Consider the following 12108-nt stretch of genomic DNA (forward strand, 5'->3'; position numbering starts at 1 on the left):
TGCTCTGGAAAGAGGATGAGTGAGAAACCCACCGCCTTCCATGTTGCCGGGAATAAAGCTGCTCTCGTCGTCCCAGGGGCCGCCTGCCGGGAGGAGAAGGTGGGGAGTGGGCGGGAGAGAGACGTGGTCTCTGTCGGGTGTGCTCGGGGAAGAGAAGCCTCAGGGATGCTCCCGTGGTGACTCGGCGCTAAGTCCTGGGGCCTCGGAGCTAAACAGCAGCTGCTGGTCTTCCTCCTGGGACACGGATCCGGCTTGGCCCCAGGTGACGCACACCTGCTCCTCAAAGGGCAGGTGTCAGCTGCCGGGGGGCCTGTGAACTCTTTATCACCACCCCCTTCAGATCATTTAAGCAGGTAGATGCTCCGTAATTGCCATCTGTGTCCTGAAATCCACACCGCGACAGTCAGGGGCTGCCCTAACCAGAGGTAACTGGCTGCTCAGCGTCTGAATGTCAGAGCTGAGACTGACTCGGGGGAATCAGACACGTGGGATGCACTCGACAGCTGGTCCTGTGTGGCTTCAAGCTTTTATATTGTACCAATAAGTCAATAAATATTAACGTAAGCATAGGTCCAGCCCACATTATTATCCACCAGGCCCGCTTCTCGCTCTTGACTCTAACATTATTTTTTCTTCTCTTGTCCTTAAACTCTGCCTGCACGTAAGTCGCCCCCCTCCCCTGGCAGCCGCCTGGCCATCAGCAGTTGCGGCAGCCGTCCTACGAGGTCCCAGATCCCCTTGACTTCTGCAGAATCCTGTGCCTCGAGCCATCGTCCTGCTGGGTGCCCCGGGGGAGCAGGTCGGCCCAGAGTGGGTGGCGAGCGTCCTCCTGCTCAGCCCCCATCCGGCTTGGGTGGGGCTTGAGAGGCAGGAGGGGGAGTCCCCGCTGGTCCGCCGAGGTTGCCGGGGGCCTCCAGGCCAGCCTCCCTGAGGGCCCTGCCCGCCCCTGCCCCTCACTCTCTTTCCCCAGCCCTCTCCCCAGCCTCCTCCCTGCTCCGACATCCCACCCACCCAGGGTTTGACTCCCGCCGGGGGCCCCTGAGCAGTGATTCTGGCTGGCTCTGTCCCTGCCGGCCCCAGCACTCCACAGACCCCTGCCGGGACACCCTCCCCACACCTAGTTTCTGGAGGATCAGGGCACTTAATCCTCACCAGGCTCCAGCTGAACCACAGTAAGTGCAAGCGCTTCTTTCTCGGTTGGCCTCATGGAAGGATGTGCAGTGCGTCCGTGTCACCAGCCTCGTGGCCATTTTGTGATTCCCCCTCTCGTCTGGCCTGGTCAGACTACAGTGGCCACACTGTTGCTGGGGTCACCACGGGGCTGCTCCGACCTTGTCTGGTGGTGCTTCATCGGCAGAAGGGACTGAAGAGGCTCTTTCGAAGGACTGTTGAGAAGCTGGGGCGTTAAATGGCCTCTGTGCACTGTTTCCTATGAATGCCCAAAATATGGAAGGAGGGTTTTGCACCACTTCAAACAGATGAGAAAGCAAACTGTAACAGTACCAAGTGATAATGTATTTTCTGTCGGAAATAAGAAAAGGCACAAAGGAGAAGATGTGAATGAGATGCGTGAATAAATGATGTAAGTTTGGGATAAAAAGGATCATGAGATGCCGTGAGAACACAGTGAGGACCCCCGAGCCCGCCTATCGGTGGGGCTGCCCTCGCTTCACCCAGAGGGGGACAGGGACTGAGTCTGAGGAGAGAGATGGTCCTCTTGCAAAGACAAACAATCAGCAAAATAAATGCAAACATGTAACTGAGACAAAAGCCAATTTGGGCATATAAAATAGGACTCTTGAAATTTTAAAATGCAATTGAAGAACTGAAAGATATATTTGGAAAAACTTTCTGAAAGATGGAGAAGAAAGATAAAGAATGAAAAAAAAAAAAAAGAAAAAGCCAAGCGTAATAAGATCTACTTATCAGCAGGATGCGTGAGTGCTACCTGCTAAGTCACTTCAGTCCTGTCCATTTCTTCGTGACCCCGTGGACTGTAGCCCTCCCGGCTCCTCCGTCCATGGGATCCTTCAGACAGGAGCACTGGGGTGGGTTGCCAGGCCCCCCTCCAGGGGATCCTCCCGACCCAGGGATCGAACCTGGGTCTCCTGCTTGCTTGGCTACTGGGAAAGCCCTGTCAGGAGGATACATGTGACAATTTAAACACATTTAGTAGACATTAAACACACACACACAGTAAAGATGAAGAAGGAGACGTTACAAGAGAAGGAAGAAGCATTTTCTCAGCAACCAGCGGGCTTCAGGCCGTGTGTGCGCTGAGTGCTGAGCAGCAGGAGCGGAGAGCGGGTTCCCTCATGAGCCACACGCCCAGGGTCAGGGCGAGGGCAAGGGCGGAATGCCCGCACTGGTCCACAAGCTGGAGCAGAAACCCAGGGAGCTGGCCTCACCCTGCCTGGCGTCCAGAGCAGGAGGGGCAGGCAAGGCCTTGAGAGCCCCTCTGGGAGCGGGGTCTCCTCCTTGCACGTGCTCAGGGCAGACACTTGTGATGCATGTTTTTCAAGAGCAAAAAAAATAATAATAATAATCACTCTGAGAGTTTGATTTCCTAAAATAAATGTCCCAGAGGGAATGTCTGCCACTGACTTTTACACTTGATCTTAGGGAAAAGACCAAAAAGCAATGCTGTTGACTTTTAATGTTAAAGAAAAAAAAAAAATAACAAGCTTGGCTTCTGCGAAGAGGGAATCAGTTCAGTTCTGAATCCTGGCTGCACCTGGGCAGGACGCCTGACCTGGCCATGGCCTCAGGGGGGTCGGTGTGGGTGGAACTCGGCCTGTCCCAGGGCAGGAACCCCTGTCTTCCTGCAGCAGAGACTCGGGTCCAGTCGCAGGGAGCCGCCTCCTAGTTTAATGACATCATCGTGCGGCCTCCAGGGGCTCCGTGGCCTTGTCACCTCTGCTCTCCCACATGCTCCGCAGCACGACTCTGTGGCTTCCAGAGCATACGCCCGTAGACAGCTATGCTGCAGTTTTCTGTGACAACTGGAGCAAACCAGAATCTCAAACCCAGTATAATTTATGCTGAGAGTAACAGCTGACCCATAATTAACTGTCTGCTTGCCACGTGTTCATATATAACTTAATTGTTTAATTTTTAAATGTTATGAGCTACTTATATGTGTATTTCTTGATAATGTTACTCACACTGAGTTGAATATTTGCTGCTTATAGCTATAGTGTGATAAAACAATTTCTTTTAGAAAGGCCAACATCTGCATATGTCACAGTTTCAAAACTGACTGTGTTGTCAATGTATTAACTTGTTTTAATCTGGGTTTTAGTAGATTTGAAAAGTGAAAGTGTTAGTTGCTTGGTCGTGTCTGACTCTGTGACCTCATGGGCTGTAGTCTGCCAGTCTCCTCCATCCATGGGATCCTCCAGTCAAGAAGACTGGAGTGGGTGGCTATTCCCTTCTCAAGGGGGCTCTCAAGGCCTTGCCTGCCCCTCACCCCTTTGGACACCAGGGGATCTTCCCAACCCAGAGATCGAACCCATGTCTCTGCATTGCAGGTGGATTCTTTACCATCTGAGCCACCAGGGAAGCCTTCAGTAGGTGATGCTATGTTTTCTCAATCACTGGTGTTACCAGTACCTATTGTAATGATAGGTATGGAATTTCTATTTTACCCAAACCTACTGTTTTAAAGTTTTGGGTTTTTTTTTTTTTTTTTTCGGTTCTTTCATCCTTTCTCTTTTTCTTTACACCCAAAATAAATTGGTTTTTGCACATTACAGGTGCCACTGTGTTGATCCTAACTCTTCATTTTTCTTTCTTCTGTTCTTCTGTTAAACTCACATAGCAGTGTCTTACCTATCTTGTTTTATACTGAATCACCCAAGTCTAGCAGAGTTCAGGCGAGTGAGCCCCCTAGAAGTGCTAGTTAATTAAAGACATCCCCATTTAGGAGCTATTTACATCACTGTGGCTATAAATGAGAAAGTGGAAGTCAGAGATATTATGTAGGCATTTTGGTAAATAGATATACATGTAAACATGCTACCATTCACTGAGCCTTTATGGTTAGCTAGATTCTTCTTGTATATTATCTAATTTAGAGATTGAAAAATTCCAGGAAATTCATGCTTATGAACAATGAGCTCAGATTATGAGGAGGTAAGTGGTAGTGCTTTTGTGAGCCACGTCCATCTGACTTCAAATCTTTTAACCATTAGACATTTTACTGGTAGCTTGTATAGCACAATCTGCTCGGTTAGATTGAGAATTCCTCCTGCACAGGTCCACAGGGGCACTGTCTTCCTTTTGCTGTCCCTCGCTTCCTTGTTCTTTTCTCTATCAACAAAGCCGTGCTAACCAGCCCCGGGTGCAGCACCCAAGACAAAGACGGGTGATGTGGCTGCTCCGGAGTCTTGGGGACCCGAGGGCTGAGCCCTGAGACAGATGAAGCAGGAAAGTCTGGGGGAAGGTATTCCAAGGAGAGGGTGGGGGGATGTGCTTTTGTTCTAAATGGCAAAGTTGAAAAGAAGGAAGACAAATCTGGTCCAATTCCTTTCTCTTTCTGGGAATTTACGAGTTTAAATCCTCTGTTGTCTGTGTCCTTGGGTTCCTGTCAAGACACAGAGGTGCAGACTCTTAGTCCTTGTCTGTGTGATGAAATCAGGCCTTGGGAAGATTAAGTGTAAAAGGGAAGGATTTACGGCTCAGCCCTAAGGTCAATGGAAGTAGATGGGGTGATGGGCTCCCAGGTAACAGGAAGGATGGCTGAATTCCAAGGACAGCGACCCAAATGCCTAGTTGACGTCCCACTTGAGCATTTTGCTATTGTCTATGACAAGCCGGTTAGTGTGCTGAGAGGTTTTCAGCTCCTATAAAATAGGAGTGAGCGGCAGTGAGCCGTTTGGAAAGATGAACCAGTGTGAGCGAGTGTCCACGGCAGCTGTTGGGGTGAAACACTTTCGGGTGAAAGTCACCACCCGAAGGCTCATCTGGGACCCTGGGACTCAGATTCCCGGTCCTGGTCTCCACCCTCCAGTTCTCCCCATGGTGTGGGGTGGGGAGGGGGTGGTGTGAACACCCAGCAGCCCTGGGACAGTCCTTGCCTGGTGGGGGGTTAGGGGGTACAGTGTGAACACCCGGCAGCCCTGGGACAGTCCCTGCCTGGTGGGGTTGGGTGGGACGGTGTGAACACCCGGAAGCCCTGGGACAGTCCCTGCCTGGTGGGGGGTGGGGGGGATACAGTGTGAACACCGGCAGCCCTGGGACAGTCCTTGCCTGGTGGGGGTTGGGTGGGATGGTGTGAACACCCGGCAGCCCTGGGACAGCCCCTGCCTGGTGGGGGAGGGGGAGGTGTGAACACCCAGCCGCCGTGGGACAGTCCTAGACCTTCAGGCAAGAGTGTGCAGACTCTCCAAGGCTCTCCCAACAGTTAACTGCCAAGCTTTGAGTAAGTGTCTGGACTTCTCAGAGTGTGGGTTTCTTCACTCAGAAAGTTAGGGTCATTTGGTTGACGGGTAAATGATGTGATGGACAAGAAAGTGCTGCTGACCGAAGTCCCCGGGCTCCACAGACATCACAGAGACCGGCCTTGTCTGATAGCCCCTGAGCCCCCTGGAGAAGTCACAGAGGAAATAAACAAGGGTCACCCTCAGATTCTGGTTTGGAACGACCCTGCCGTGCACAGGGGGCTGCTTCTGCCCCAGACATGGAGAGGAGAATCCAGTAAGGAGGCCTGGAGGGCTGGGCACTGGTCCCCCGGACCAGGAGTTCTAGAACCTTCTCAGTTGGCCAGAGTGTCCCCCAGTCTGCACAGATGACTTGGCTAACAGGGAACAAGTCTTCCCAGACAACCCCGGGGAGACCCTGTCTCGGAGTCTAAGCAGCAGCCCCAGGTCCAGAAGGCTGCTTCTCTCGGGGCCTTTGTCCATGGACAGGACAGCAGACACGGTCCCTGGGGAAAGCGGGCAGGTCCGTGGTGACTGCAGAGGGCACATTCTCTACTCACGTGCCCTCCTGGTGTCATCATGAAGCCATGAGGTGCTTTACCGTGTGGTCCCTGTTTTGTAGATGGAGAAATCGAGGCACAGAGAAATTAAGTGACTTCGCCACAGTCGCAGGCTGGGGAGGACCCGGACCAGAGCAGAGAGACCTGACTGTGGGCCTGTGTCCTGCCCACGGAGTCACGCTGCCTCCATTCCTGGGAGAGAAGACTTCCTGCAAGGTAACCCCGCTCCCCCGGCCGCTACTCAAGGATGCCTACGTCCATCATCTCTGATTCTCGCTGATCTTTCCTGGTAGATTTCTTGTGAACCCAAACTTCCCAGAGTCTGCATTGAGATGAGGAAGCAGCTTCCATCATGTGAAGCTGTGCGTGGAGCCAGGTCTCGGTTACCTAGGAGACGGAGACCGGGGACAGGGCAGCTGGCGGGAACGGCTCCACTCAGCTTGATCTGCAAGCTTGGTGGTGCCAGAAGCACCTCGTTTCTCTTCATTACACCTTTCCTGACGATCCCACCGCCACACACCTCCCGCTGCCGCCTGCTGCTTCCTCCCTCCCTGATGATACTAGGGCAGTGAGCCGCCGTAGGTTGGGGGCAGCGGGTGAGAGGCAGGGCTGGCTAATGGCTGATGACAAAGCATCTCCTGCTTGTGAGTGGTTGGGGAGTGGAGGAGGGAGCTGGGAGCTCGGGCTCTGGGTCAAGTCTGAGCTGCCCACCGTGGAGGCTGCAGCCTGAGGGTCCCTTCTCCCCATCTCTGCAGAGGGAGAGTGCATGACGGTGGGGAACGCGGGTTAGGACCGCGATGGTCCCCACGCTCTTGGACCCCATGTCCAGCCCCTCCCGGAGGCATGGCTGTGCCCTGGAGGTTGCTCAGCCTCCAAAGCTTGACAGAATCCATGAATGTGCAGCTTTTTGACGCAGTTAATATTCTGTTATCTTTATTAAGGCTCAACCTGACCAGTGCGCCTTTTACTGTGGGGATCAAATAATAAAATAAGGCCTGATTCCAGATGTAAAGTTCACAGTTTACAACACAATTCACTGAGTCGTTCTATGACTTTCATTGATTCAAAAGTAAATTTCTTACATTTTAGGCTTTAAGTATAAAACTATTTAAAGCTCCCCCAAAAACCTCTCTTTATTTTTAAAATAAACATTGGGCTTAAAAATTTTTTAAATGTATGCTGAAATAGTTCCTTCATGTGATTTTTCTAAGCATGACTCACTAGAGAGAGAATCAGAAACCCAGGCGGTGGTACCCGGTTGCCCCTTCCCCAGGCCCAGGGAAGTCCAGAGCACGTAAGTCAGAAAGCCTGCATACAACTATTCCCGCGTCACCAGCAAAGCTCCTACAGCTCAGGTCTCAGACCCGCCCAAAGAGCAAATTCAAAGCATAGCTTGCCTCAACTTCTGATGGAAAAGGCCAGGTGACCATCGGCAGGGTGGTCACGGGGCAGGGGACCTGCAGGGGTTGGGGCCTCGCCCGCACTCCCGGTGTTGACCTGGGGAGTGTAAACCCCTGCACGTTTCATACCCTGCACTGTGCGCACCTGGCCGAACCTGAGCCTCTCTGGCAGTTTCTGGACATCGAAACAGGCGTGAGAGGCGAGTGTGCCTCTGTGTCACTGTTTCACTTGGCAGTCCCCCTGGCTGAAGGAGGAGACCCCCCTGGGCTTCACGTCTGCCCCCCGGCGCTTCACTAGGCGTGGTCTCTGCAAGTATCTCCTGCAGCCGTCACAGAGAGGAGGCTTATTCTATACATATATATATATATTCTTTGAACTGAAGTATAGTTGGGGCTTCCCTGGTGGCTCAGACAGTAAAGAATCCGCCTGCAATGCAGGAGACTCGAGTTCAATCCCTGGGTTGGGAAGATCCCCTGGAGAAGGGAATGGCTACCCACACCAGTATTCTTGCCTGGAGAATCCCATGGACAGAGGAGCCTGGGGGTACACAGTCTGTGGGGTCACAGGAGTCAGACGTGACTGAGCGACTAACAATTTCTTAGTTAATTTACAATATTGTGTTGGGGTGTACAGAAAATGACTCAGTTATACATACATACATATGTGTTCTTTTTCAAATTCTGTTCCCTTATAGGTTACTGCAAAATATGGAATTCAGTTCCCTGTGCTATATAGTAGGTCCTTGCTGGTTATCTGCTTTATATATAGTCATGTGTGTATGTTTATCCCAGTGTTAACGGAGGCTTATTTCTCAGAGAGCAAAACACACTCCAGAGCCGGGAATTCAAACAGGGCTGGCCCTGGAATAAACACAGCGGTCCACAGAGGGACCAGCGGGGATGGAACCTTCCCATAACAGGAGGCGCATGTTAGTGGGGGGCTGGTATTTATTAACTGAGGGGTTAGTTGCAGGATTAACCATCCACCTAGAAGAAAATAAGTTTGTCCCCAATATATATGAAAAAGGATTAAAACCTAAACGTGAAACACAGAACAGTTCTTAGGCAGCCATTCAAGCAATTAGCAAGTGAGCCAAGGTTTCCGACCTCACACTCACAGAGCGATGGCCTCAACACCCTATGGTGACATGTCCCCCACACACCCCAGGTCATAGTCCAGGCTTGTTTCAGGTGCTGCAGGAGCATCAGTGACAAGGGGGTAGTCTCCCCCTCCATGGCGTGACTGGCCATGTCCCTCTGAAGCTCTGTGAGGTCCGCACCCCCAGTAACCCCGAGCGCCCAGGGCCTTTGCACATCCTGTTCCCTCGCCTGAAACATCTGCCCCAGCCCTTTTTTTAACCTGAAACCTGAAGTTTTCCCTTAAAACTCAGCACACACTTCAAACACTAAATGAGCTTGTGCTTTTTATTATATGTATCTTTATTACCCTGCACACAGAGTGACCAGTAGGCATTTGTTGGTCAGTAAGTATGAAGGTTCAGGCTAGAGATGCCCTTGTGCTCTCGGGATTCTCTGCCGAGCCTCACTTTGCTGAAGCTTTGCTCCAACAGCAGGTCCACAGGGTCTTTCTGTAACGTCAGCTAGCAGAGTCCCAGGAGTCTAACTAGTTTTCTCCCGGATTCTGATGTTTCTTGTCATAAATTGTGGAGGAGGTAAACTCTGCATACGTGGTATCTCTTATTTTATTTTAATTTTTTAAAAATTTTGTTGGAGTACAGCTGAGTTACTTGTATTAATTTCCGTTGGTGGTGGTTTAGTCACTAAGTCGTGTCCGACTCTTGCTACCCCATGCATGGACTGTAGCCCACCAGGCTCCTCTGTCCATGGGGTTCTCCAGGCAAGAATACTGGAGTGGGTTGCCATTTCCTTCTCCAGGGGATCTTCCCAATCCAGGAATTGAACCCAGGTCTCCTGCATTGCAGGCAGATTCTTTACCTACTGAGCTACGAGGGAAGCCCAATTAATTTCTGCTATATAGCAAAATGACTTGGTTATAGATATAGATAAATAGAGAATAGACAGGTTAATTTCACATTGCTTCCCTTTATGGTTTATCATACGATATTGAACGCAGTTTCCTGAGCTATTAAATAGGACCTTGTTGTCTGTCTATGCCATACATTAGTATGACAGTCTGCGTCTACCAATCCCATGCTCCCAGTCCTTCCCTCCCCCACCCCCCTGCACACGTGAGACTTTACCACGCCCCCGTCTTCCACCTGGAATGCAGCTCTGGCCACACCGGGGCGTGTGTGCGCGCTCAGTCGCTTCAGTCGCGTCCAACTCTTTCCTACCCACGGACTGTAGCCTGCCAGACTCCTCTGTCTATGGGATTTTCCAGGCAAGAATACTGGAATGGGTTGCCATTTCCGTCTCCAGGGGATCTTCCCAACCCAGGGATTGAAGCCCCATCTCCTGCTGGACAGGGTGACAAATGACCCAGGCCAGAGTGAGATCTGGTGAGAGGAGCTGTTGTCTTTACTGCTCATCTCTTGTTGACCCTTCTGATGCGCTGTGAAGTTCTACAATGAGCGATTTTGCTGTGTTTAAATTACTTGCATTCACCTGTCCAGCAGTGTGTTCTTGACTCAAGGAGGAAGTGTAGACAGTAGCGATTTTCGGGGCCCTGCACCAAAGCTGCCACACGGATGATCTTAGGTGCCACCCTTACAGAAATGTGTGAGGATCGTGCAAGGTTATAGACGGAGACACCCTGCAACCTCCGAGTGTAAGTCCTGCCACGACCACCTGGAGGGGCCGTGACCCTGGAAAGCGTCCTGATGGCTCAGACCAAGGTGGCTGCAATCGCCCCCAGGACTAGACCACAGTGAGAGTAGCCACCTCGAGAAAGCATGTCCTTCTGACACACCCCACTTCCCCCGTAGGTCGCTGACCAGGTTAAGCTTCAGCTACAAGGAGAAGGCGGACATTATATGTGCATCTCTTTCCTTCCTGCAAACCTCCTCACTGTCTATTATAGTCGCACAAGTACAACTCAGGCTGACTGACCCGCATGTGTCCTCATCAAAGTCTTCCCCCCGCAGGGCCCCTGCAGCACCCAGGTCTTGCTTGTTATTTTTAAACATCGCGTCCAGACTGCCTGGCCCCTTCCCCAGCGGCCGACCACCCCCTCACAGAGGGACACTGTCCCTAAGTCCCCAGCAGGGAGCACACTGACCGCCTTCTCTCCCCGCAGATGGAGGTGGACGCTGAGGAGAAGCGGCATCGCACGCGGTCCAAAGGGGTCCGAGGTATGTCCGTGTCTCCTGATTCCCCGGGCCCTGCTGGGGTCACCTCCGTCCTGCAGAAGCCCTCGGTCTGGGCCTGGACACCGCCCTCTGGGTGGTTGTCTGTGGCGAGGGTGGGAGGCTGTCTTGCGATGGAAGAGAAGTAAGCGTCTCTTTTCTTCTCTCTGCAGTTCCCGTGGAGCCGGCCATCCAGGAGCTGTTCAGGTCAGTGGTCCGCACGCGTGCCCCGCGGCGGTTCAGAGCACGCACCTCTGGATAAGAGCGGGCTTCCGCACGCCGCGGGCCCGCCCGCGCCCCGCAGTGTCCGCGTCCCCGCCCCGGCCCACCGTCCAGGGGCACCTGAGTGACCCGTCCGTTCCTCTTGCAGCTGTCCCACCCCCGGCTGTGACGGCAGCGGCCACGTCAGCGGAAAGTACGCGCGACACAGGAGGTAAGGCCTCGGTCTCCGCGAGGAGCCGCGTGACTGGCGGGCGCCGCCTCGGGGCTCCCCTGTCCGTCCCGGACCCGGGGCTCCTGGGGCAGCGTTTGCCCGCACACGGGGGGCAGGCGGGGTCAGCGCGGCCCCGCCCCCGGCTCGCTGGGGTGTCTCATCCCCGCTTTCTCCTCCGTAGCTCAGGAGGGTGACCCTCGGGTGGCAGAGCGAAGGGCGGCCTTCCTGGTCTTTCTGCGGGAGCTCCACCCGTCCAGGGGGAGGACACCCCGGCCTAGTCCCAGGCGGCTGCAGGGCACGGTCTGGGCAGGAGGGGCCAGGCTCCAGGGGCGCAGGGGCTCCAGGGCTCAGGTGACGGTGCTCGTCAGCCCAGATTCAGGCCTGCGGCGGAGACGGGGCGGGGACACCCGGAGCTCGGGGCCGGGAGGGACTTGCGCTGGGGTCACACCCGTCACGGGCAGGGGCAGGTTGGCCCGCAGGTTCTCGTCTCGTGGGCCCCCCGCCCTGTGGTAGGAAGCAGCCTCACCCCTCCGTGGAAGGTCGCGGCCCTGATGCGTCAGAAGCGTGCACCGGCCAGGGCTCACCTGTGGCCGCCTCTCGGGACCCAGGTTGCGAGCCTGTCGTCGGGCCGAGCCGCCTCCAGGGGCCGGGCCCAGGTACGCAGGCCCAGGTGCGGGAGCAGGTGCTCCGGCCCCTAGGCGACAGTCCTGGCGGCCTCGCTCGTTATTTCCTTTTCAGCTGAGAGCTAATTTACCGGTGAAATCAAGCAATTATGATGATTGTCCTTCAGCAAAATCAAGGGAAAATTACAAATTACTCCAAAATCCCCATGCTAGCATTTGGGGAGGCAGGGAATTTTAATGGGCACCCATGATGAAACGGTTTCAGACCGGAGGAACAACTGGCCATGGTTAAGAGAATTTTGTGACTTAAATTATTATATTTAATGTACTATATTATTATCTTATCGTGCAAAATTATCTAATTATCTGATTTAAACACATGGTTTATTTAAAGTATTTGCTATTT

General features: G+C 53.2%; 1 protein-coding gene and 1 long non-coding RNA gene across 2 annotated transcripts in view; one reads left to right on the forward strand and one right to left on the reverse strand.

The window, feature by feature from the left end:
* MYT1L (myelin transcription factor 1 like) overlaps positions 1-12108 on the forward strand; it is a 176859-nt gene that overhangs the window by 37024 nt on the left and 127727 nt on the right. Inside the window, exons 3-6 of the mRNA XM_081576196.1 lie at positions 6043-6196; positions 10598-10652; positions 10820-10853; positions 11017-11079. Coding sequence (XP_081432322.1) covers positions 10598-10652; positions 10820-10853; positions 11017-11079 — 152 coding nt within the window. The 5' untranslated portion in view covers positions 6043-6196. The remainder of the gene's footprint in view (positions 1-6042; positions 6197-10597; positions 10653-10819; positions 10854-11016; positions 11080-12108) is intronic.
* Positions 9426-10980, reverse strand: LOC145541010 (uncharacterized). Its single transcript, XR_014078714.1, has 2 exons — positions 10580-10980; positions 9426-10310 (listed from the first exon to the last, which is right to left on the reverse strand). It is a non-coding gene; the product is annotated as an uncharacterized LOC145541010 (long non-coding RNA).

The sequence above is a fragment of the Giraffa tippelskirchi genome, chromosome 1 (genome assembly GCF_054371585.1).
Source record: "Giraffa tippelskirchi isolate mGirTip1 chromosome 1, T2T-mGirTip1v1.2.pri, whole genome shotgun sequence".
NCBI classification, from domain to species: Eukaryota; Metazoa; Chordata; class Mammalia; order Artiodactyla; family Giraffidae; genus Giraffa; species Giraffa tippelskirchi.